This window comes from Macrobrachium nipponense, chromosome 3, assembly GCF_015104395.2.
Source record: "Macrobrachium nipponense isolate FS-2020 chromosome 3, ASM1510439v2, whole genome shotgun sequence".
Taxonomy (NCBI): domain Eukaryota; kingdom Metazoa; phylum Arthropoda; class Malacostraca; order Decapoda; family Palaemonidae; genus Macrobrachium; species Macrobrachium nipponense.
This window is the reverse complement of record NC_087202.1, coordinates 70,353,158-70,375,004: the sequence shown is the minus strand read 5'-3', so window position 1 is coordinate 70,375,004 and position 21,847 is coordinate 70,353,158. Positions and strand designations below refer to the sequence as shown.

General features: G+C 38.3%; 1 protein-coding gene across 1 annotated transcript in view; it reads left to right on the top strand.

Annotated features, from left to right (window-relative positions):
- The window catches only part of LOC135221802 (tyrosine-protein kinase receptor-like), a 1,041,187-nt gene that overhangs the window by 909,433 nt on the left and 109,907 nt on the right, over window positions 1-21,847 (top strand). The window contains exon 19 of the mRNA XM_064259659.1: window positions 20,581-20,692. Within this exon, the coding sequence (XP_064115729.1) occupies window positions 20,581-20,692 (112 nt within the window). The remainder of the gene's footprint in view (window positions 1-20,580; window positions 20,693-21,847) is intronic.

Below are 21,847 nucleotides of genomic sequence, written 5' to 3'. Positions count from 1 at the left end.
TGAGACCTTCCTGTAAAAAGTGAATGAAGACGCCCTCTATGAAACGACTTAAACTCTTTCAATTATAGGTTTGGAAAACCTGTGAACTATGTTTTCCAGGTCATACGTGTGGTTAATTAGGCTTGTCTGACTGACTTGTGAGAAGACATGCCTTATCGGTTCCTTGAGAACAAAGTTTAATTTTGTTTTAATTAAAGAGACTTGCATCGACTTCACTAATTGAGTGTAGATCAAAGGGAGACGTTGCCTCTCTCTCTCTCTCTGATACAGCTCGTTTGCCAGCATATCAAGGTTATACGAGTATGGGGAATATTATAAATGATGAGTCACGTATTTCAAAAAAGTTTAAGTGGACTATATTACAGTAAATTCAAATGATATTTGGTAATTAATACTGCAATGTGTAAATATCAATAAAACCTGAGCAAATGGTTTTGGATAGATACCATAAAATTTATTACTATTTCATGCATGTCTTAGGCAATACTTAAAATCAAGCAATATTTTAAAATGCTTTGTTATAACATGGGAGTTAAGGTAGATGTGTTACGTGTTACGCGTTAATCTGCCACCCACTTGTTCATGAGTAAACAAAAAACAAAAGCAAAAAATCACTGTGCGTGCTAGATTATCAGGGCTCTCGTGGACCCTCTCCCATATAGTGTATATATATATATATATATATATATATATATATATATATATATATATATATATATATGTACTATATATATATATAATAGCCACAATGCCCTCTAACTTCTCAAATTCTTTGCTCTTTTTTTGGATACGCATGTCACTACAAAGTCTCGAGATCCAACTTCAAAGAAATATGAAAGAAATCATGATGTCCGGTAGCGGGAAACGAACCCATGATACCATATCACGGTGAGGTCACCTCGTCGTGATTAAGAGGGCATTGTGGCTATTACATTTACACACACACACACACACACACACACACACACACATATATATATATATATATATAATATATATATATATATATATCATATATCATATATACATATATATATATATATATATATATATATATATATATATATGAGCATTTTGAAGGTCGTTGTAGAACAATGTTGCTCTCCCAGTGTTCATTTTTCTAGTGGTTGAGATGTTGACACTGCTCTTCGAATTTGACATGTATTTCTTGGTCACTGTACTAGAATGTAATCAAGTTAACTTACATATTTTGTATTTTAATATCAATCAGCATCTCTTAATTGCGTATGGCACACGTGTTTATGGAATATTCAAACACTCGTTGAGAGTGCAGTACAAAGCTGTTCTCATATGGAGAAGAATAGTCCGATATTTGTGAAGAAGATACTTTATTATGGTATGTGAAAGGAAAGATATATTTGGCGATATGCATTTATCAAGCTCACTTTTACTTGTGTTATCATTTGTTCTAGATTCCTGTTCAAGATAAAATTACTACCGTAAATAACAACATTGTAAGTTACTTGCTTTGACTTTTAGTTGAAGACATCTTTTCTGGAATTTAAAGAAATAAAATGTTTTCCATCTTAAAATTCTGAAGCTTGTGCCAGTCTTAAGTAGGGTACTCTTTCCTGTGGCAACATACCACATGGAAGTTATAAAAACACATCTGTGCGTTGTATACGACGGTTTATTATTTATGAATATATTAATCAGGCTGAGTGTTTTCGTTAAAATGAAAGTCATCGTGTTGGAATAGGCTGTTCTTTCTTTCGTGAAATAGTATCCTTAGAATTCGATGGGCTCGTATCGAGAGAAGTGTTAGGCGTCCAATTTGAAAAAAAAAATATGAGTCCATTAACCTAAAGTAATGTTTTTGTAGTTGTGGTTTGTGATGACGTCACCTGAGAGATGCCGTAAAAGTTATGCAGTTTAATCAAATATCGATCATTACGGCTTCTCATGTTGACCAGACAGTGAAACCCTATAAGGAACGAGATCCAAGAAGGTAATTGTTTCGAACAAGTCGATGGTAAAGAAAAATTTTTATGACATGTAAAATATTTTTACACCTTAATATCTTACGGGGAAGATGGATGCATGCATGCAAAAGCCGAGTTTGTATCGCCTTGGTGATTTTGTAAGCACAATTTGAAGGGTATGAATAGTTCCAAGTAAGGGTTTGGCTATTCAACCAGCAGGCGAAATAACTGAATAAGAGAGGCAAGTAAGTCCTTCCATTTTCATGATTTCATGGCAGGGGGCCATCTCGAGAATGGTAAAATTCTCTTAAATGCTTCCTCCTCTTTTGAAGGAGTTTTAGAATATCAGCTGTGCATCTGATTGCCACTGGAAGGTTCTTGAATGTGCGAGTAATTGAACTTTGAAGTGCTCCCTTTGACTTGATTTTATTAGTTCTATCTGAGCATAAATTCAAAGATCTTTTGGTCATAAATTTAAAGATCTTTTACCCTTCCCTGTCCCTGACGTTGCTTCCTTTTCAACATTCGCACATAACTGGAAAGGGAATAGGTTAGATTTAGCATGCTTTTGGAACGCGATTCTGAAATGAAAGATATATTCAGCGTTATGCATTTACCAAGCTTAATTTTACTCGTGTTCCTTCGAGCTAGTTGTAGAATTTTTCTTGCTTTCGTAAAAGTGGCGTTGTTAATCCATAAATATTAACGGCCTCACTTTGAGATTAAGCACTCTCTCTCTCTCTCTCTCTCTCTCTCTCTCTCTCTCTCTCTCTCTCTCTCTCTCTCTCTCTCTCTCTCTTAATAAGATCTGTCTTGATTTTAAGTTCCTGTTGTAGGACTTTTATTTCTAATAAATTTGTTCTCTGTGTCTGTTTTATCAGATATGTTCCAGAATATTTCATTTTCATCCGTTTTAAAGTGCAGCATACGTTTAAGTTTCAGAATTGTTCTTAACCTACGCTCTGCTTCTCGTATAATCCCCCTAACCTAATCTATTGCTGACCTGCGGCTGACAACCAAAATAAGTTAGGTAACCTTCCCTTCAGTATTGACATTTAGAGGAAACAAGTAATTGTGTTTGCACATGAGAAGACATAATTCTCTCTCTCTCTCTCTCTCTCTCTCTCTCTCTCTCTCTCTCTCTCTCTCTCTCTCTATTATTCAAGGAATGGGAATTATTTCAACGATTTAAATATTTCATTGAATACCTTGTTATGGGACCACCTGTGGAGAGCACCTTAATAAACGAGAAATGGAAGTGTAAACATTAAATAATTTTCTTTTCCCTTCCATATTTATTGCTAACTGGATGCAAGTGAACAAAAGCCTGACGCCCACATTGGTGTGGATACAGTGGTTTTGTTCAGTGCTGTTGTATTTACGTATTTTTTGTTGCATTTTCAGTTCGTTTTCTTTTAATAAGTTTCCGATAATGAGGAATAACTGGCATTCAACCTTTAACCCCATTTCATTATCACACATGAATTGACAGTATTCCTCTTCATAACTTTCCGTTCTGCATGTTCATCTTTCCCAAAAATGTTTAGAGTGTAATATTCAATTTCTTGAATACGTCTCATAGTTAAAACCTCTGCCCTACTTAGTTGCAGGCATATCTTCTACGTATTCTCCATCCAGGCCTCGTTTGGTGTCCATTTTCAATGGGTAAATTAACTCGTGTTTAAGAAAATCATCATTTAAGATGAGAGCGTTCGTATAGCGCTATTGATTCTTATGGGCGAGACCCTCCAGAAATACCAAAAGCTTTTAGAATGTGTTTTATTATTATTGATATTATTATTAAATTATTATTATTATTATTATTATTATTATTATTATTATTATTATTATTATTATTATGCAGAAAACTTAAAAAATCTGTTGAGAAGACTTGAGGCGAAGTTTACTTGAACTATATTTTGCTGTCAAGCTAGCGTTTGTAAAATGAAGAGTCTGATGATGAATATAGCATTGATTTATGTATTGAAACCGATTGTTATTCAGAAGACAGGCGTTAAATGGAAAACCATCCTAATAGCCGCACCTCACAAGGATGTTAGTTTTATTGCGAGGTGGAACAGATGAGAATGAGGATAAAAGCGAGGTGATGATAATGAATTGACAGAATAAACAGATGGAATAAATGAACATAACTTTAACATATATGAAAGACTTATCTGAAAAAGACAGTAGGAGATCTAAGCGTATGTTTGCGTTCTGCTTTAAAAGAAATTATTCAATATCTGAGAATTAGGTATAAGAAACCGGCAACATACCGTAGCTTAATTAAAGTGTGGCAGTGGTTTTGGATCACAGTAAGGCCCGAAAGCCATCGAACTCGTGTGCGCAGTTGAAGTAGAATTTTACAGATCTTTGAACTATCAACGCTATGCCCTGGAAATTGAATAAAACCTTTCGTTAGGGATAACGCAAAAACTTCGTAAATTGTTGCTTGGCTCATGGACATTCTCCTAATCTAAACCTGTTTACTCATTTTCGCGGACTTTGCGCTGAATTTTTAATCATATACACCGGGAATTTGATAAGGTTAATTAAAATGTTAAGAAAAATTAAGTAATTTATTGTAATTGCGAACTGCCCTATCATCCAGGTCCTGAAGCGGCAGCTAATACACAAAGTTGATTATCGTGAAGAATGGGGGAGCCGCATTAATTCAGCCCCTTCCAAAATACCTTAAAATATTACCAAATGCCTAATTAAACACTACACAATTATCGTATGCATACATTTAAATTTAATTATGAGCATGTGCAGCACGTATAACACTTGGCAAGTTGCATACCTTGGAAAATCTAAATATATATATATATACCAACAGTCCAAACTGACGTCCACGTAGTGCATAGTAATTCATGATATCCCTGGAAGGGTGCGAAACCTCGTATTACAAATATGCAAGGTATTAAAAACAGATGCTTAAATTATAATACTAAAAAGTAAGTGATGATAATTGGAAGGCATTTTATTATGGGAAAGCATTATCCGTCCAAATGATTTCGGATTGACATACAAAACTCCCCCTGAGTTTTACAGACCCACCGATATCATTCTGGGACGAAGGTGAAGTACGTGTAGAGAGAGAGAGAGAGAGAGAGAGAGAGAGAGAGAGAGAGAGAGAGAGAGAGAGAGAGAGAGAGAGAGAGACTGCGATGAAGGAAAGCTTCCTGGCTGGGGTTAAACGGAGATCACATGTCGAAAGGAATAGTCGTCTTCACTTCAAAGAGCTAGCTGTATATCCTTATAATAGTAAACGGAGCTCAGAGTATCTGAGTTACGAGACCCTTCGTGATTGAAATCTCCATCGTTACAGACTCAAGTTTCCGTCAACCTCAGGAAGAAAGCAAAAGCGTTTGTGGCTGGTTAGGTCAAAACCAGAACGGCCGCTGGAAGGCAGTGACCTGTTAACAACCAAAGGGGTAGTTAAGTATTTGAAAACTAAGTTAACTGTCTTCCAATGACCATGCTAATTAAACAAATTATGAAAACAAAATACAAATTCCATATGGAATTTTAGTACAGCCTTCTTGACAAACAAGTCTGTTGATATGCTCCATATTTCAAGAGAAGCTCCTTTTTTCTATTCAGTGTCAGCGTTTGATTACTTTTACTAACGGAAAGTCAGACATGCACAAAGGTAGATAAGCCATTAATGACATTTTGGAAGTTTTCAGAAAAAGAAAGACAATAGAAATGAAAGTGGATTCTCGTTAATGGCCTTCGGTTGCTGCATCCTATTTTCCATTCTGTGGAGGGAAACCGCGTCGTAACTTTTCTGCATGTTAAGCATGCTTCATGGAAAGGTTCAGTCACAGTATTTGCATTGGAATGCGTGTTGCTGTGTAAAGTTAATACTCTAGAGGTGCGTCACGTGTGTGGATTGCTAAATACCTGACACCATGGCAGTGATGCTATTGGTTTTATTTCTCTTGATACATTTGATAAGGTAATTTCGCCATTGATTTGTTCAAGGGGCCTTATATTCAAAAGTTAAGTAATGCGTATTCGTTTGCGTCCATGTAATAAAGGTCATGGCGCAAATGTAAGGAAAAATCATTTTCTTGGAGAAATCCGCCCGGGAAAGCAATTCGAAAACGAAATCTCATTTCATTCGTACCCAGCATTCAGGTGTTCCCACTTAGGAAGGGAGTACGCAAATGGGAGGCATAATGGAAACATCGCCGTGAAAGCGTTGCGACCTCATTGAAAAGTCATAGAATGCTGTGACCGCTCTGTTGCACCCCGTGTGCAAATGGCTCGAATGGCCGCTGCTGCTTGCTGCTGCTGCTGCTGCATGTTGGGCAAAAAGCGGAATGATGCCATTACCCTGTCATCACTTTGTTCTCTAAATCAGCGTTCCCTATACCATCGGAATTGAATTGTCTTGAGCACTCCATTCCGTCACTGTTTTGACTGCATTTTTCATCACATTAGATCTGGCTGATTGAATTGAAGGTAATTGCATGAAGTCACTCTCTTTGTATATCTTCGTAGTATTTGTGTTGCGAAAGAGAATCATAGCTATTGCAATGGAACGCATTTCGTAATAATAGTTAATTTAAATGTTGATGATCATCATTTTCTAATGCATAATTTTAGTCTTTGGTGTGATGGGTTGAAATAGCAGTCTTTTAGGAACTTGTAAGATATTTCAATGTGGTGAGGAAAATCTGAGGATGCGTCAACAATTCTATGCCAACTTTACTGAAAGAAATAACATTTTAGAAATAAACGCTAAGGATCTAAGCTAAAGAACATTGAAAATTAACAATTTGGGCGCTTTTTGCCCTGACAAACTGCATCTGCATTCTGATGTACCTTCACAAAAAAAAAAAAAAAAAAAAAAAAAAAAAAAGGGAGCAGGTAGACACCAAAAGAAGAATGCTCAAGATTAAATTCTTGCACGCGAGTGAGACTGCATCAGCAAGAAAAAAAGGAGTCTAGAAGGAAAAAAAGAATAAGTGTGGTAAATTAGCTTCAAATCTTTTCTGGGGAAAAAGTGGAATTTTGGCATGTTTTTTCTTCCACTCAAAATGTTTGAAACCGACATCTTTTTTGGAGACCAGAATAGCAATCTTTTTATTTTTGTCCTAGTTTAACTTTCTCGAGTGTTACCAGTCCAGTGTAAGGGATAAGCAAGATTTACTGTGGCTCTCTCTCTCTCTCTCTCTCTCTCTCTCTCTCTCTCTCTCTCTTCTCTCTCTCTCTCTCTCTCTCTCTGAGAGCCACAGTTTTTAAAGAAAATTTTTTTGCAATGCTTCTTTACTTCAGTAACCACGCGTTTCATAGTAGTTTAATTTTATAAATTGCTTTGTAGCAATGAGAGTTCAGTGAGTCAGCGGGCTTTGGTAAAGTTAATATGTGGAGACATATACCGCAAGACCAAAGGAGATGACTTTTTACAGTCGGTTGGAAAAATGTTTTTAAGTCAGGAGAACAAAATCCTAATGAAATTATTAAAGCAGAAAAAAACTAGTTTTTACACAATCATATACATATCGTCACCTTCAGTAAGGTTATATATATAATCTATTAAAACTTTATCCTATTACTTCAGTTAAGCAAATTATCAGTTGTCAGTTTCACGTTCTAGGTTAATAGAATATATTTTTGTTACCAAGTGTCCTCAAATTCAAATTGTTAAGAGCGGCAGTATTAGGTGAAGTACATGATCATGACAATAGATGAACAGCAGTGACATCACCTGTCGTAGTTCGCAGCGCCACTCTTTTCTCAATACAGCACACTTTTGTTTTGTCTTGCTTTTCTTCTGCGCTTCCACTTTCCCTTCAGGGGATTTCCTTTTCTTTTGTCATGTGAAACCCTGTTGTCCATTTCATGGACTCTTCCTCTGGAAATCGGAGGAGGCTCAAAGGAATTCTGAGAGGCACGGCGTGCGAGAGAGAGAGGATAAAGACCTTCTTTTCGTCTCTTCCGTTCTCTGGAAGTGAGATAATTGAATTCGGCTCTTCTAGGTCGCTTGTTCTGATAGAGAGAGAGAGAGAGAGAGAGAGAGAGAGAGATCTTCATGTATGTTTATTCCGAATTAGAATTCAAGCTTTCGTCAGTCAAGTCTATTTTACCTTCATTACGTTTATTTTGCTGTCTTTGGACGGAAGTCTAGTTGACAGTCTGTATATGTTCAAATACGAAAATTATTTGTAGTATCAAATCCAAATTCCAGCTATAAGTGTTTGTGTGTGTGTGTGTGTGTGTGTGTGTGTGTGAGAAAGAGAGAGAGAGAGTGAGTGAGTGCAGGAGTGTCAAATGACAGACATCACATGTATATATATTTAATGTTCATGTATGCGTCACATTGTTATTTGGGTTTAACTTCCATGACCCTTCAAATTAAAAGTAAAATGGTCGTATAATGAGACAGCAAGTTGGAGACACCACATTTGCATTAAAAGTTAACCCCCTCGATAATAGTTAATTCTCTTTCTGGTTTCGGTTTTTCTTATTTGTTTCTTTAAGTTTTTCGTTTTTTATCTTTATTGTTGTTCAACAGAAGGTGTGATTACTAACCTTTTGCGAACTCCCACGGGCTACAAATTAATGTAATAAGGTCATTGTTTGAACAAATCCCAGAGCATCAGTTTATAATGTACAAATGCTCATAGAAAATTAAAGGACTGGAGCACTGGAGTGTCGCATGTAATCGGTTGAACCTGATGTTTTTAATAAGATATATTTGATCCTTAGACGGAACCTTGTGATATCATTCATAATCAAATGTCAGATTATGACAGAAAAGTATAAACTGACATGATACGTTGAACCGTATTCTATTGACAGGTAAATGAAATGATTGCATCGACAACCAGAGGAGAATAACAAATTTTGAGACTGATCATACCTTTACATCGAGTGCTGAAATAGAAACATGATGGAAACTGTTTCCACATAAGCAAATCCGAACGCTGACTTGGAATTGACGCTGAGAGTAATTCTACGAGTAAGCAAGCAAGCAATGTTTTCCTGCCCAGAGCCAATAGAGAAATGCCTCGCTAGAGAGTATTAAGTTGAGGCCAAGGCATAGGATTAGGGCTTTTGGGTTAGCTAATTAGCAAACGAAAATACGAACGAAAGTTTGAAAGCTTTTGAGATCATATCGCTAATTGGCATGAGGCGCCGAAAGAATGTTCTCTAATTAGCCTACGGGACCTCGAGCTGCTTATTATCTTGAAATAAATAAGAAGCCGTGTCAATACCTTGAACAAATTTTAACAAGCTGGTTGATCCCTACGTAAATTGTAAGAGAAAGGTAATAAACAAACAGGAGGATTTGCCGTACACGCGCACGGCGCAATCATGTATTTTGTTCAACTATGTGTGTGTATATATATATATATATATATAGATATATATATATATATATATATATATATATATATATATATGATGTCTTGCTATTTAGTTTTTCATCATTTGATATTTTATTGGAGTGATTTCATTTGGACATTTGCTGTCTAGTCAGGATATATATTGAAGTGATATATAATGACTTTACGTTTGTGACGTTACGAACTAAATGGTAACCAGTCTTTGTTGCTGAGTGTATTTTATATATTAAAGCAACTGACTGATTCCCTCGCATTTTGTATTGATTTACTGAAGACCAGAACTAAAACCTACAGCATAAAAGAATAAAAAAAAAAAAAACTGTCTTCATACTTCTATATTTTCCGTTCTGCTAAGACCTTATTTTTCTCTCATAGAAATATCGACCCATCACCACAGTTAATTTGAAATATTCCCGACTTCTCCCCCCCCCCCCCCCCCCCTCTATTCAGTACTATTATTGCGTTTTACTCTTTGTAACTGATAGCAATAAACTACTACTTCGCCATTTTAGTGACTCGTAACTTTTAGTAATGAACAAAATGTCTCTTTGATCACCTGTAAATGAAATACGAGGAGAAAGTCGAGTGTCATTATACTGTATTAGTTTTGCGTTTATTAATAACGGGAGATGGGATTTGTGGGGCAATTTCCCCAGTTGGTCGCGTTTTATCGCCGAATGCTTCCAAATCCCGTTCATTAGGGCATGGATTTTTTTTAGCGGCAACCCTTGTTAAAAACATCAGTACAGTGTGATTTCAAGATCAGTGAGCCCGTGTAATTTTCTTTCATAATCCTGTTTTCATGTCTCTGGGGAATTAGTGTTTCTTCTCAGAAAGCACTTACTTTATTCTTCCATCGCCTTGGTAGTATTCGGGATTCATTTTGTATCAAGCATCCCGGTTTAGATTAGATGACCAAACATCTCTTAAAGTCGCTGTGGCTTTATTCTACATTTCTGTACGTCCATAGTTTACTCCTTGGTGTTAGGTACTCTAGGCACATGTTCTATGTACACCTGTGACAGTGGTTCACATGATGGTGTTAGGTACTCTGGGCACGTGTTCTTTTACTTGCACCAATGACAGCTGTTCACGTGATGGTGTTGGGTACTCAGGGCACGTGTTCTTTTTCCTTGCACCTGTTGCAACAGCCGGTTCACGTGATGGTGTGGGTTTACATCTGGGCAGGTTTGTTCTTTCTACTTGCACCTGTTCGGCAAGCCGTTCAAACGTGATGGAGTCTTGGGTACTTCAGGGCACGCTGTGCCTTTTACTTGCACCTGTGACAGCCCGTTCACGTGACTGGTGTTGCGGGTTACCCTGGGCACGTTTGTTTCGTTTACTTGCACCCTGTGACAGGCCGTTCACGTGATGGTGTTGGGTACCACCCTGGGGCACGTGGTTCGTTTACTTGCACCTGTGACAGCCGTTCACGTGATGGTGTTGGGTACCCTGGGCACGTGTTCTTTTACTTGCACCTGTGACAGCCGTTCACGTGATGGTGTTGGGTGTACCCTGGGCCACGAAATGTGTTCGTTTTACTTGCACCTGTGACAGCCGTTCACGTGATGGTGGTTGGGTACTCCCAGGGCACGTGTTCGTTTACTTGGCACCTGTGGACAGCCGTTCACGTGGGATGGTTCTGTTTTACCTCTTGCACGCCTGTGAACAGCCGTTCACGTGATGGATGTTTGGGTAAAAAAACTCACTGGGCACGTGTTCTTTTACTTGCACCTGTGACAGCCGTTCACGTGATGGGTGTTGCGGGGTACTCTGGGCACGTGTTCTTTTACTTGCACCTGTGACAAGCCGTTCAACGTGATGTTGTGGTGGAGGGGTTACTCAGGGCCACGTTGTTTCTTTTACTTTGGCACCTGTGACAAGCCATTCACATGATGGTGTGGGGGTTTACTCAGGGCACGTGTTTTCTTTTACTTTTTTTGCACCTGTGACAAGCCGTTCACATGATGGTGTTGGGTACTCTGGGCACGTGTTCTTTTATTTGCACCTGTGACAGCCGTTCACATGATGGTGTTGGGTACCCTGGGCACGTGATCTTTTACTTGCACCTGTGACAGTCATTCACGTGATGGTGTTAGGTACTCAGGGCACGTGTTCTTTTACTTGCACCTGTGACAGACGTTCACATGATGGTGTTGGGTACTCAGGGCACGTGTTGTTTTACTTGCACCTGTTATAGCCGTTACATTAGGTGTGGGTATACTCTGGGCACGTGTTCTTTTACTGGCACCCTGGTTACAGGCCTTTCACCATTGATGATGTTGGGTACAAAGGGCACGTGTTCTTTTACTTGACCTGTGACAGCCGTGTTCACATGATGGGCCGGGTACACTTGGGCACAATTGAATGTTTTACTTCGCACTTGGTGACAAAGCCGCCGGGTTCCACGTGAGGTGTGGGTAGTTTTTCCTGTTTTTTGCCAGTGGTTCTTTTACTTGCACCCTGTGACAGGACCGTTTCACATTATGGTGTTGGGTATACCCTGGGCACGTGAGGTTACTGCACCTTGGGTGACAGCCGTTCACACGCCGGGTGGTTTACAGGTACTAAGGGCACGTGTCTTTTTACTTGCACCTGTGACTAAAGCCGTTTCAGTGATGGTGTTGGGTATGGGTACTGGGCAGACCAAACGTTCACTTTTTAACCTGCACCTGTGACACCGTCCAGTTCACGGATGGTGTACGCAGGACAAATGTTTTCCTTTTAATTGCACCTGTTGGGACAGGCCGTTCACTTGACCTGTTTGGTACTCAGGGCACATGTTCTTTTAATTGTAACTGTGACAGCCGTTCACATGATGGGGTTAGGTACTCAGGGCAGGTGTTCTTTTACTGGCACCTGTGACAGCCGTTCACGTGATGATGTTGGGTACCCTGGGTGACAGCCGTTCACATGATGGGGTTAGGTACTCAGGGCACGTGTTCTTTTACTTCCACCTGTGACAAACGTTCACATGATGGTGTTATGGTGTTGGGTACTCAGTGCACGTGTTATTTTACTTGCACCTGTGGCAGCCGTTCACGTGATGGTGTTTGATACTCTGGGCATGTGTTCTTTTACTTGCGCCTGTGGCAGCCATTCACGTGATGATGTTGGGTACTCTGGGCACGTGTTCTTTTACTTGCGCCTGTGACAGCCGTTCACGTGATGGTGTTGGGTACTCAGGGCACGTGTTCTTTTACTTGCACCTGTGACAGCCGTTCACGTGATGGTGTTGGGTACTCAGGGCACATGTTCTTTTACTTGCACCTGTGACAGCAGTTCACATGATGGGGTTAGGTACTCAGGGCACGTGTTCTTTTACTTGCACCTGTGACAGCCGCTCACGTGATGATGTTGGGTACCCTGGGTGACAGCCGTTCACATGATGGTTTTGGGTACTCAGGGCACGTGTTCTTTTACTTGCGCCTGTGACAGCCTTCACATGATGGTGTTGGATACTCTGGGCACGTGTTCTTTTACTTGCACCTGTGGCAGCCGTTCACGTGATGGTGTTGGGTAACCTGGGCACGTGTTCTTTTACTTCCACCTGTGACAGACGTTCACATGATGGTGTTATGGTGTTGGGTACTCAGTGCACGTGTTCTTTTACTTGCACCTGTGGCAGCCGTTCACATGATGGTGTTGGGTACCCAGGGCACGTGTTCTTTTACTTGCGCCTGTGGCAGCCATTCACGTGATGGTGTTGGGTACTCAGGGCACGTGTTCTTTTACTTGCGCCTGTGGCAGCCGTTCTCTTGATGGTGTTGGGTGCTCAGGGCACGTGATCTTTCACTTGCACCTGTGGCAGCCGTTCACTTGATGATGTTGGGTACCCTGGGCACGTGTTCGTTTATTGCACCTGTGGCAGCCGTTCACATGATGGTGTTGGGTACCCTGGGCACGTGTTATTTTTCTTGCACCTGTCACAGCCGTTTGCATGGTAGTTTTGGAGTTCCAGTTTGCTGTATAAATAACCTTTGTATATCCCCTTTTACATGTTGAAGATGTTTAAACAAGTTGTGGGTTTTGTGAAGATAGTATGAGTAGCAAGGTAACACAATATTTCTCTCTCTCTCTCTCTCTCTCTCTCTCTCCTCTCTCTCTCTCTCTCTCTCTCAAGGTCATATTGCGATAATTGAGAAAATATACATAGTTAATAAAGTATTTCAGAGGCCGGTCTTTGTAATTCCAGTGCCTAACAAAATAGTGAAAGAAGCTGGGTTGCATAGGCCGCCCGCCTTGTTTTTGCCTTTCCTTTCCACGCGAGTACAAATGATGTTTTAGAATACTTCCTTGTTATTGTTGTTATCCTGAGACGCTGAATTGAATGACTTAGAAAGAAAACTTGAGAGCGGCTCTCTCGGATTCTGAATTTATACGCTCCTCTTCCCCCGAGGCTTCTGCCTCCTCGCTGTGCGTGTTCGTGTTTCCTTCTCGGAAAAGTCGTTTCGGCCTTGCAACGTGAAAGGTTTCGGACTAAAATGCTCCCGAATCGGCAGCCTTACAAGTTTGAGTTTAATTAAGTCTTTTCCCCTCGAATCTCCAAGTTGTGTTTTAAAAAATTCATGGTAAACACGGGCCGTGTTTGGTCGCACCCGGCAAACTTTTGTTTAAACTCGTTTGGAAGGTTTATTTAAGTGACGAGACCCTCTTTGCACGTACGGCTGCAGGAGCCTGCCTGCCGGTCCTCATTTGTTTCTTTCATTTCATGGCCTGCCTTCCCCCGTCCTCTCTCATTTGCTTTCCCTCGAGTCTTGGCAATTTTCTTTTCTTATTCTTGAAGCTCTTACGTGTTAAGTATGGGGGTTTAATATGATATCCATTACTATACGGTATGCAACTGTTTTGTAACTTAATTTCTTTACTCGAACCTCAAGTTTCATTATTGACAACTAATTGGATATATTCTACCAGCATCTCCTCCAACCAGAGGGTACACCACATCGTCTGGAAGTATCGACAGTTATCCCCGATTATTTTTTTGAGTGAATTTTGTATTGAGTTTTGTCGTTTATTAGTCAGAAAATGAGCTTAGGCTTCCGTTCTGGGAAGACCGAGAGCATCACCATAGTTACTACCTGCTGGGATGTGATAGTCGAGAGGGAGGCTACAGCTGCCGTTTCGACGATACAACCGTATGTTTCGTAAATAGATCCACTATTTTATTAGCTCGTTGTCTTTGTTTTTAACAAGACACATGAATTAAAAGTGACATTCCAGTGATAGGCTAAGGTCTAATTAACAATTTTAGAAAGTAATTTTCTGTTCCCATAAGAGAATTACGAATCAATATAGATAGGAAAGACATATAGAATTTCGATTTATATGTCTTGGCTCATCGTATGTAGGAGTTACTCGAAAAAGACAAAACTTTCCGTTGTTTAAGAATTTGGGATTTCTCGTTAGTAATGTGAGTTTTTCTTGTGTTTTCAGCTAATTTCTGTGCATATATTAAAATCAGCGAGTGGCAATAGTGTACTGACGAGGAAATTAACCACCACAGCGTTTCACTGTTAATGCGATGACTTTGCCCGTTCATGAGACTATACTGCACAATTCAATTATATTCTTTTACTCAAGGCTGTATAACCAGGTTCAAGGTCCACATAATTAATGAGTATGATGGCTCAAATTTTACGTATGGAGCATTTTACGTATATTCAGTTTCTTCAGGGAACGTGGTTGCACCTCAGAACGAACTATAATGATGCATCATGAAGCGAAGTTTTTCTATCATTTTTGTAAAATTACCCAACTCGACGCAATTGACATCTTTGTAGATATAATTGTACGAGGAAATGAAAGGAATGTCTAGCAACAGATAAAACGATTTTTGAAAGCAATTTTCATCCCTTTTATTAAGCGAAATTATATCCTATTATCTCTCTCTCTCTCTCTCTCTCTCTCTCTCTCTCTCTTCTTCTCTCCTCTCTCTCTATCTCTCTCTCTCTCCTCTCTCTCTCTCTCTCTCGTCTCTCTCTCTCTCTCCTCTCTCTCTCTCTCTCTCTCTTTTGTATGAAGAATCGAGCCACATCCTGTAATTTTTGTTTAACGATCTAGAACAGTATTGCCATGCCTTTCATATATATATATATATTTTTCTAATTCATTACAAAGCATGAAGCAATATATATATATATATATATATATATATATATATATATATCTGTGTCTGTGTATGTGTATAATGTACAATTAATAAAAAGGTATTCCCACGTAAGTCAAACAAGAAAAAGAAACAACCCTCAATATGACGCACGTAGGTTTCCGTTTCTTTTATATACTTGAACATGATCCCTCTCGATCAGTATGAGACACGGTTTGGCATATATCTAAGTTTCCTTTATAGTTAGAGACGAGAATTTCTAAACGTTATCGCACAGTTTAAAATTAGAAACATGAAAATCCTTTTTGTACACATTTATATTAATAAGCTGATTATAAAAAGGGTCCGTCTCACTTTTCACTCTACGTTAGATTTCCATAATGCTGAATGTAAAACTAGAAGTAACTAACCTTATGCACTAAAGACCTGATGTAAAAAGGTTTTATTATTAAGTTCATCAAACTACGAGTAAATAAAACTTTGATCAGTTATATATAATTATATATACAATATATATATATATATATATATATCTATATATATATACTATATATATATATATAGTGTGTGTGTATATATTTACGTCCGTGTTTGCATAAATCACCACGTACTTACTAGCTCGGAAATTGTGGCAGTGTATCAGCCTGTGGAAAGTTAAGCAGATATCGGTACGGATAATGTTTCGTCGCCAGTGCAAAATAATTAAGTTGAAACGAATCAGAATCAGAATCCTTGACACAGAGAGAGAGAGAGAGAGAGAGAGAGAGAGAGAGAGAGAGAGAGAGAGGTCAAATGCTGGAAGACCTCGTAAATTCTCTGCAGCTGCGATAATTAATGGTCCATTTTATTTCGCTGATGAGAAACGGCGTCGTTTCGAACCGAGGATTATTGATAGTATGAACGCGACGATGGCTGTGTTTTCCAAGTTTGAAACACTGCCTGTAATACGCATTCATTTACGGCCTTGTTGTTTTCCTCTGCAATCCGTTTCAGTTGTGCACATAATTCCATGTCTTCCTGAAGAGGATATGCATGCATTGGGATGCAATTGCAATGTGGGTTAGGGGAGGTGGATTGTTGCCGATTCCTCAAATTTTTTTTGTTTTGTTTCAGTTTTGAACCCAAATTAATTTGCATTATATATGACTAGTGATTATGTTGAAGTTTTTTCACGAAGTTTGAACATAAAACTTTCACATATTCGGTGTTGTTCATCACTGTTAGTATTTGTTCATGAACATATTGATAAATCGACGGAAGTTCATCTGAAACCTTTTTGTTTCTGTGATAAAGTTTTCATATGACTCCTGCTGGTGTTCATTTCACTCGTGTGCACTTCTGACGAAACCTTTTAAGTCACTAAACAATCGGTTTTACCAGTAATCCATGACCCAGGAGGTTTTTTCACAAACATTCAATAGGACCTTCACATCAGATTAAAATTGCTTACCGTGAAAACTGATTCCCAAGAGGAAGCAATTAATTAACTGATGCATAATGACCCCATGAACCTTTAGCTGGGAGATTCAGTCAACTATTTTCCCCGTTGCCCGCTCGTTAATCATCATTTACAGAAAGAAAACAACAATATATATATATATATATATATATATATATATATATATATACATATACACAAAGTTTGAGAACGACACAAAAATAGGCTTTATATCTTTGTGTCGTTCTCAAACTTTTTATTCCTTACATTGTCTTACCGAGAGATTCGTTGTTATTATTCCTGTTCTATTCGAAAAGAGAACAACCGCAGATTTCTCACAGGTCGCTGTTCAATATTCCCGGCTTGTTTAGACATCATAATCTGTTTCATTCCGTCAGATATAACGACTTTAGCGGAGAGCCATTCTGAATTAATCATGAGGCGACGGGAGCTCTCCCTGCCTCCATTTTATCATTTTTGTGCGGCAAATGACGTTAGCGATTGCCGCTGCCGGGGACACAAAAGGTAATTTGCTGGAACGATTAAAACAATGTTCTCTGGTAATGAATTTTTGGACACCTCTCATGCTTAGGATTTGGGGGGAAAATGTTGGTTTTGTTGGGAATTTCACTATATGATTATTTATGTATGTATGTATATATATATATATATATATATATATATATATATATTTATATATATATAATATATATATATATATATACACATACATACATACATACATACACATATACACACATCTACTCTTCTTAAATTAAGGCCTTTTCTACAACTACTCGTATATATGCAATTCATTATTATGAGCTCTGTTTTAATCTAAGTCTCATTATTTTGAGACTTCCTCAGTTGGCGATCATACTCGTAGTTCCTATAACACCAATTTATAGTAAGGAATGAATGTTTGAATCATTGCATTGTTTCCCAGTCGTTATAGGCTGACGCGGTCTTTGTGCTTCATTCGTCGTAGGACTGGTCTAGAAGTTTGTGATTTAGGATTATTAATGTAAACATATTGCGTTGTGTGGTAATGGAAGGAAAAACTAGCAATGTAACCCATGATATAACTAGAACCGGAAACAATGCCGAATTACAGCATGGATAAATGAACACCATACCTCATACTTTAAGGTTTGTTATTTCAAAGCTTTGTACATAGGATTCTTTTGGTGTTAGGTTGGCACAATTTCTTCTGACAAATTTTCGACTTTTGCATCAAGATCATTTCTTTGGCGTTGATTTTACACAAGGGATTTGTTTACCTTTTGGATTACTCTCCCAGACGTCAGGCAAAAATCCTAGGTTTTTGATAGGTAGTGACTAGAAAACAGCGAGGTCCTCTTTCTCAGATGAGAAATTGCAATTTGTCGACTTGAACTATTACTACATGCAGCACACACATGACTTGACCACTGCTTGGATTCTTTGTTCGAGCGGTACTTGCAGGGTAAGGAGCCTATCTAGTCATTCAAGTACCAGGATGTGTTGTGGAAGAAGCGGGGTCTTAGTAAGGTCTGTTAAAGAAAATGGTCTTCTTCACTAAATATAGTATTTAGTTTTTCATTCTCAAGTTTTGTATCTTGTTCCTACTTTTGTACTACCATCATTATGTGGTTCGATTGTGCAAAATTATTTACTTATTACATATATTGTATTGTTTTTTTGGTTGGTGAGACATAAAATTCTTTTGCCTTATTACGAATAGCAAATCGATTTTAACAGTTACAGAGATATAAGTTTTTTCTTCCATTTTTCCGTTCTGGAATGAAGGTAACTAGAATGATCGTAATAAAGTAGATAACCAGGTACACATAGATAGAAGTTAAATCCCTTTCCGTCCATATTTTCCACTGGATAACTCAAGTGGAGCTAGTTAGCGGCTGCTTGACTCGCAGCTTTATTAACATAAATTACATATTAAAATCCGAAAATTTATTATTCATTAAGTAGGCGGTCTCATGGAGCAAAATCTCTTATTACCGTCGTAATTTTCACGGCCTCTGTTTTTCCTGGAACTTTCCTAATTCAAAGCACATTGTAATTGTAAATTAAAAAGTACACGAAAATCACCAGTGTTAGTTTTTTGCTGTATGTTTCTAGCTCCCTATATGCTAGTGATATTGGTAATGAATTCAGAAGAAAGGTATGGGATAAGCAGATCATTTTTTTTTTTATCTTCTTCATATATGAGAAGAGATGACGATAAAGGTTATACCACGTTATATTCCAGAGAATGATAATACTATTTCTAATTCTTTTCACCAGAGTTTCTCTTTAACAACATCTGGTGGCAAACAACAGAATCTTACCGCCAGTTTATATGGCTGAAATTAACGATGTTCGTTAGCCACCATTACACGCTGCAAGTTTCTGTAGAAACAACTGAAGCCATTTCTTTAAAAAAAATATATTCGATTACGTTATTTCTTTCATGTGTTTTTCAGTTTAGTGCTGTATTAAACTGCCGAGAGGGTCTCTTAGTAGAAAACAGGAAAGTTCAGAATTTAACTGCTTTAATGTATGTTTTACCCTCCTAAAATTAATGATTGTTGCTACAGCAAATTTCTCTCTCTCTCTCTCTCTCTCTCTCTCTCGTTAGTTATAGACCCGTATTTTCATTGCGTTAAAAATAACCAAATTGTCAAGATTGTGTTGTGTTATTCATATAATGGATGCAGATAAAATTTTGACGTTATCTTATTATGTCCATTTCATGGATTCATTTACCTACATATTTTTTTATTTTACGTTTGTTACTTATTTCCCCAGTGCGCATTTCTCTGACTGTAATCACGGCATCCTTGCGCCTTTTGATCCTTGGAATACGATTGGCCCGTTTTAAAAACGCCTTTTGTTTGGCTCTGACAATTGTTAGAGGAGAATAAAGGTGTTAATGGGGAGAGCGAGAGCTCGGAAGGTTCAGTTCGGGGAACTTCTTGAAAAACACTGGAAATGAAAGAGAGGTGGATGCCGACCTTTACCTTTGTCGGGCGAAAATAATTTCTCTGGTGTTGTTGTTGTTGATGTTTTTGTTTTACGTCAGTGTGGTGTTAACGAAGCTAATAAAAGTGGAACGGTCGCACTAGGTCTGGGTGTTTCTTACCTTTTCCCTTGTTATGACCATTATGAGAAGATTGCGTCCTCGTTTCCGTGAGGATTCGTTCTAAAGCTTCCCTCGCTTAAACGAAATATGTGAAGTCAATATTGATTCCTCGTAGTGGGTAGTGCCGTCAGTGGACCTCAGGTGGTGCACTGTAGGCATTACTTAAAGGGTCTTTGCAGTGTCCCTTCGGCCTCTAGTTGTAACCTATTTCATTCCTTAGTGTACCTCCGTTCTTATTCTTTTTTCTTCCATCTGACTTTCTACCCTCTGCAAAAATTGTTCCTTAGTGCAACTGGTTTGAGGTTTTCTCCCGTTACAAAACTCAAATCTTACTGTCAGTTTTCGCCTCGACGATGAATGACCTCATAGGTCCCAGCGCTTGGCCTTTGTCTTACATTCTATATTCGATTGAGTATTTATTGAATTTATGCGTTTTACATTGTGTGCCAAATGGATTTTTATTCGCGAGCAAACGAAATTATTTGAGTGAACTTATCATATTTCCAAGTATCCATACTTTACCAGTAAATCATGTTCATTGAAATATCTTTACCAGATTGTACCTCTGTCCTTTTGATAACGAGTCCTGATTCTTTACCCAACAGGAAGGATGTGGTTGCAGTCACGTTTGCGTCTTCCTGGACCAATTCCGTCTGGAGAAAACGTGTGTCTGCGACCCCAAGTATGATTTGGCAGAAGATAACAAGAAGTGCATCCGTAAGTAACTCTTCCTTTCTTAGCCCGTTTTTAAATCGCCGTTTGCCATTGATGCGGCGACGCCAATACTTCCCTGTTAGCATAGGCATTATCAGAGCTGTTTAAAAACGGATTTTGTATGAATCTCTAGTTAATTAACCAATATAATTACTCATTAGAATACAACAATACTGTGTACAAGGTAAAACAAAGCTGATGATAGTTTAAACTTGAGTTTCGATTGAGTGATGTTTGAGAGGACTGCCTCTTTTTTGTAACTCATACACATGCATATACGTACACATACACATACATACATACATACACACGCACGAACACATACACACACGCACACACACACACACACTATATATATATATATATATATATGTGTATATATATATATATATATATATATATATATATTTTACACTCCTAATCTTTTTTAAAGTGATATCATGAACTGACGTTATGCAAAAGATGGCGGTCTGACCTTTCTTTGTTTTATCACTTTCCCCTCTCTGGCTTAGCTAATTGCTTTTAATCATACTTTTTAATCTCCTCAATCTCAACCCCTTCTGAATTTTACAACGTAGAACAAGTCCTTTCAGTAATGATGATGTGTCTTCGAAAAGTGAGGGAATGGTAAAGAGTTTACCCCTCGTCGTTGTATGAAAATTTACGTTCAAAATATGGAAAATGAGTCCCCCAATCTTTGGAATTGATAACCAAAGACCATCGGGTAATGTAAATGTTATTTCTTGATAAATGATTGAAATCACAACCTTATCATTTTTTCTTCGGTGATCGAAAACGTCAAGAACTACGTCGTCTTCCCGTACATTATACCATTTCGAACTACGCATGGAAAAAGTACCGTAGAAATGAAATACTGAAGAAAAGACAAAAGTATCTTAGACATTTTTCAATATTCATTGCGAATCTGACCTCCAGTCTACATCAAGCTCTCTCTCTCTCTCTCTCTCTCTCTCTCTCTCTCTCTCTCTCTCTCTCTCTAGCTAAACGGGTGCACACCACATTGAAATCACAATAAAAGTTACATAAAAAATCTTCTTGTGTGATGTATTTACTTCGTCATGAGTCATCGTGTGGATAAAAATGAGTTTTAGACTTTTCTGCAGCCCACCGCATACTGATTCATACGCAATAAAATGG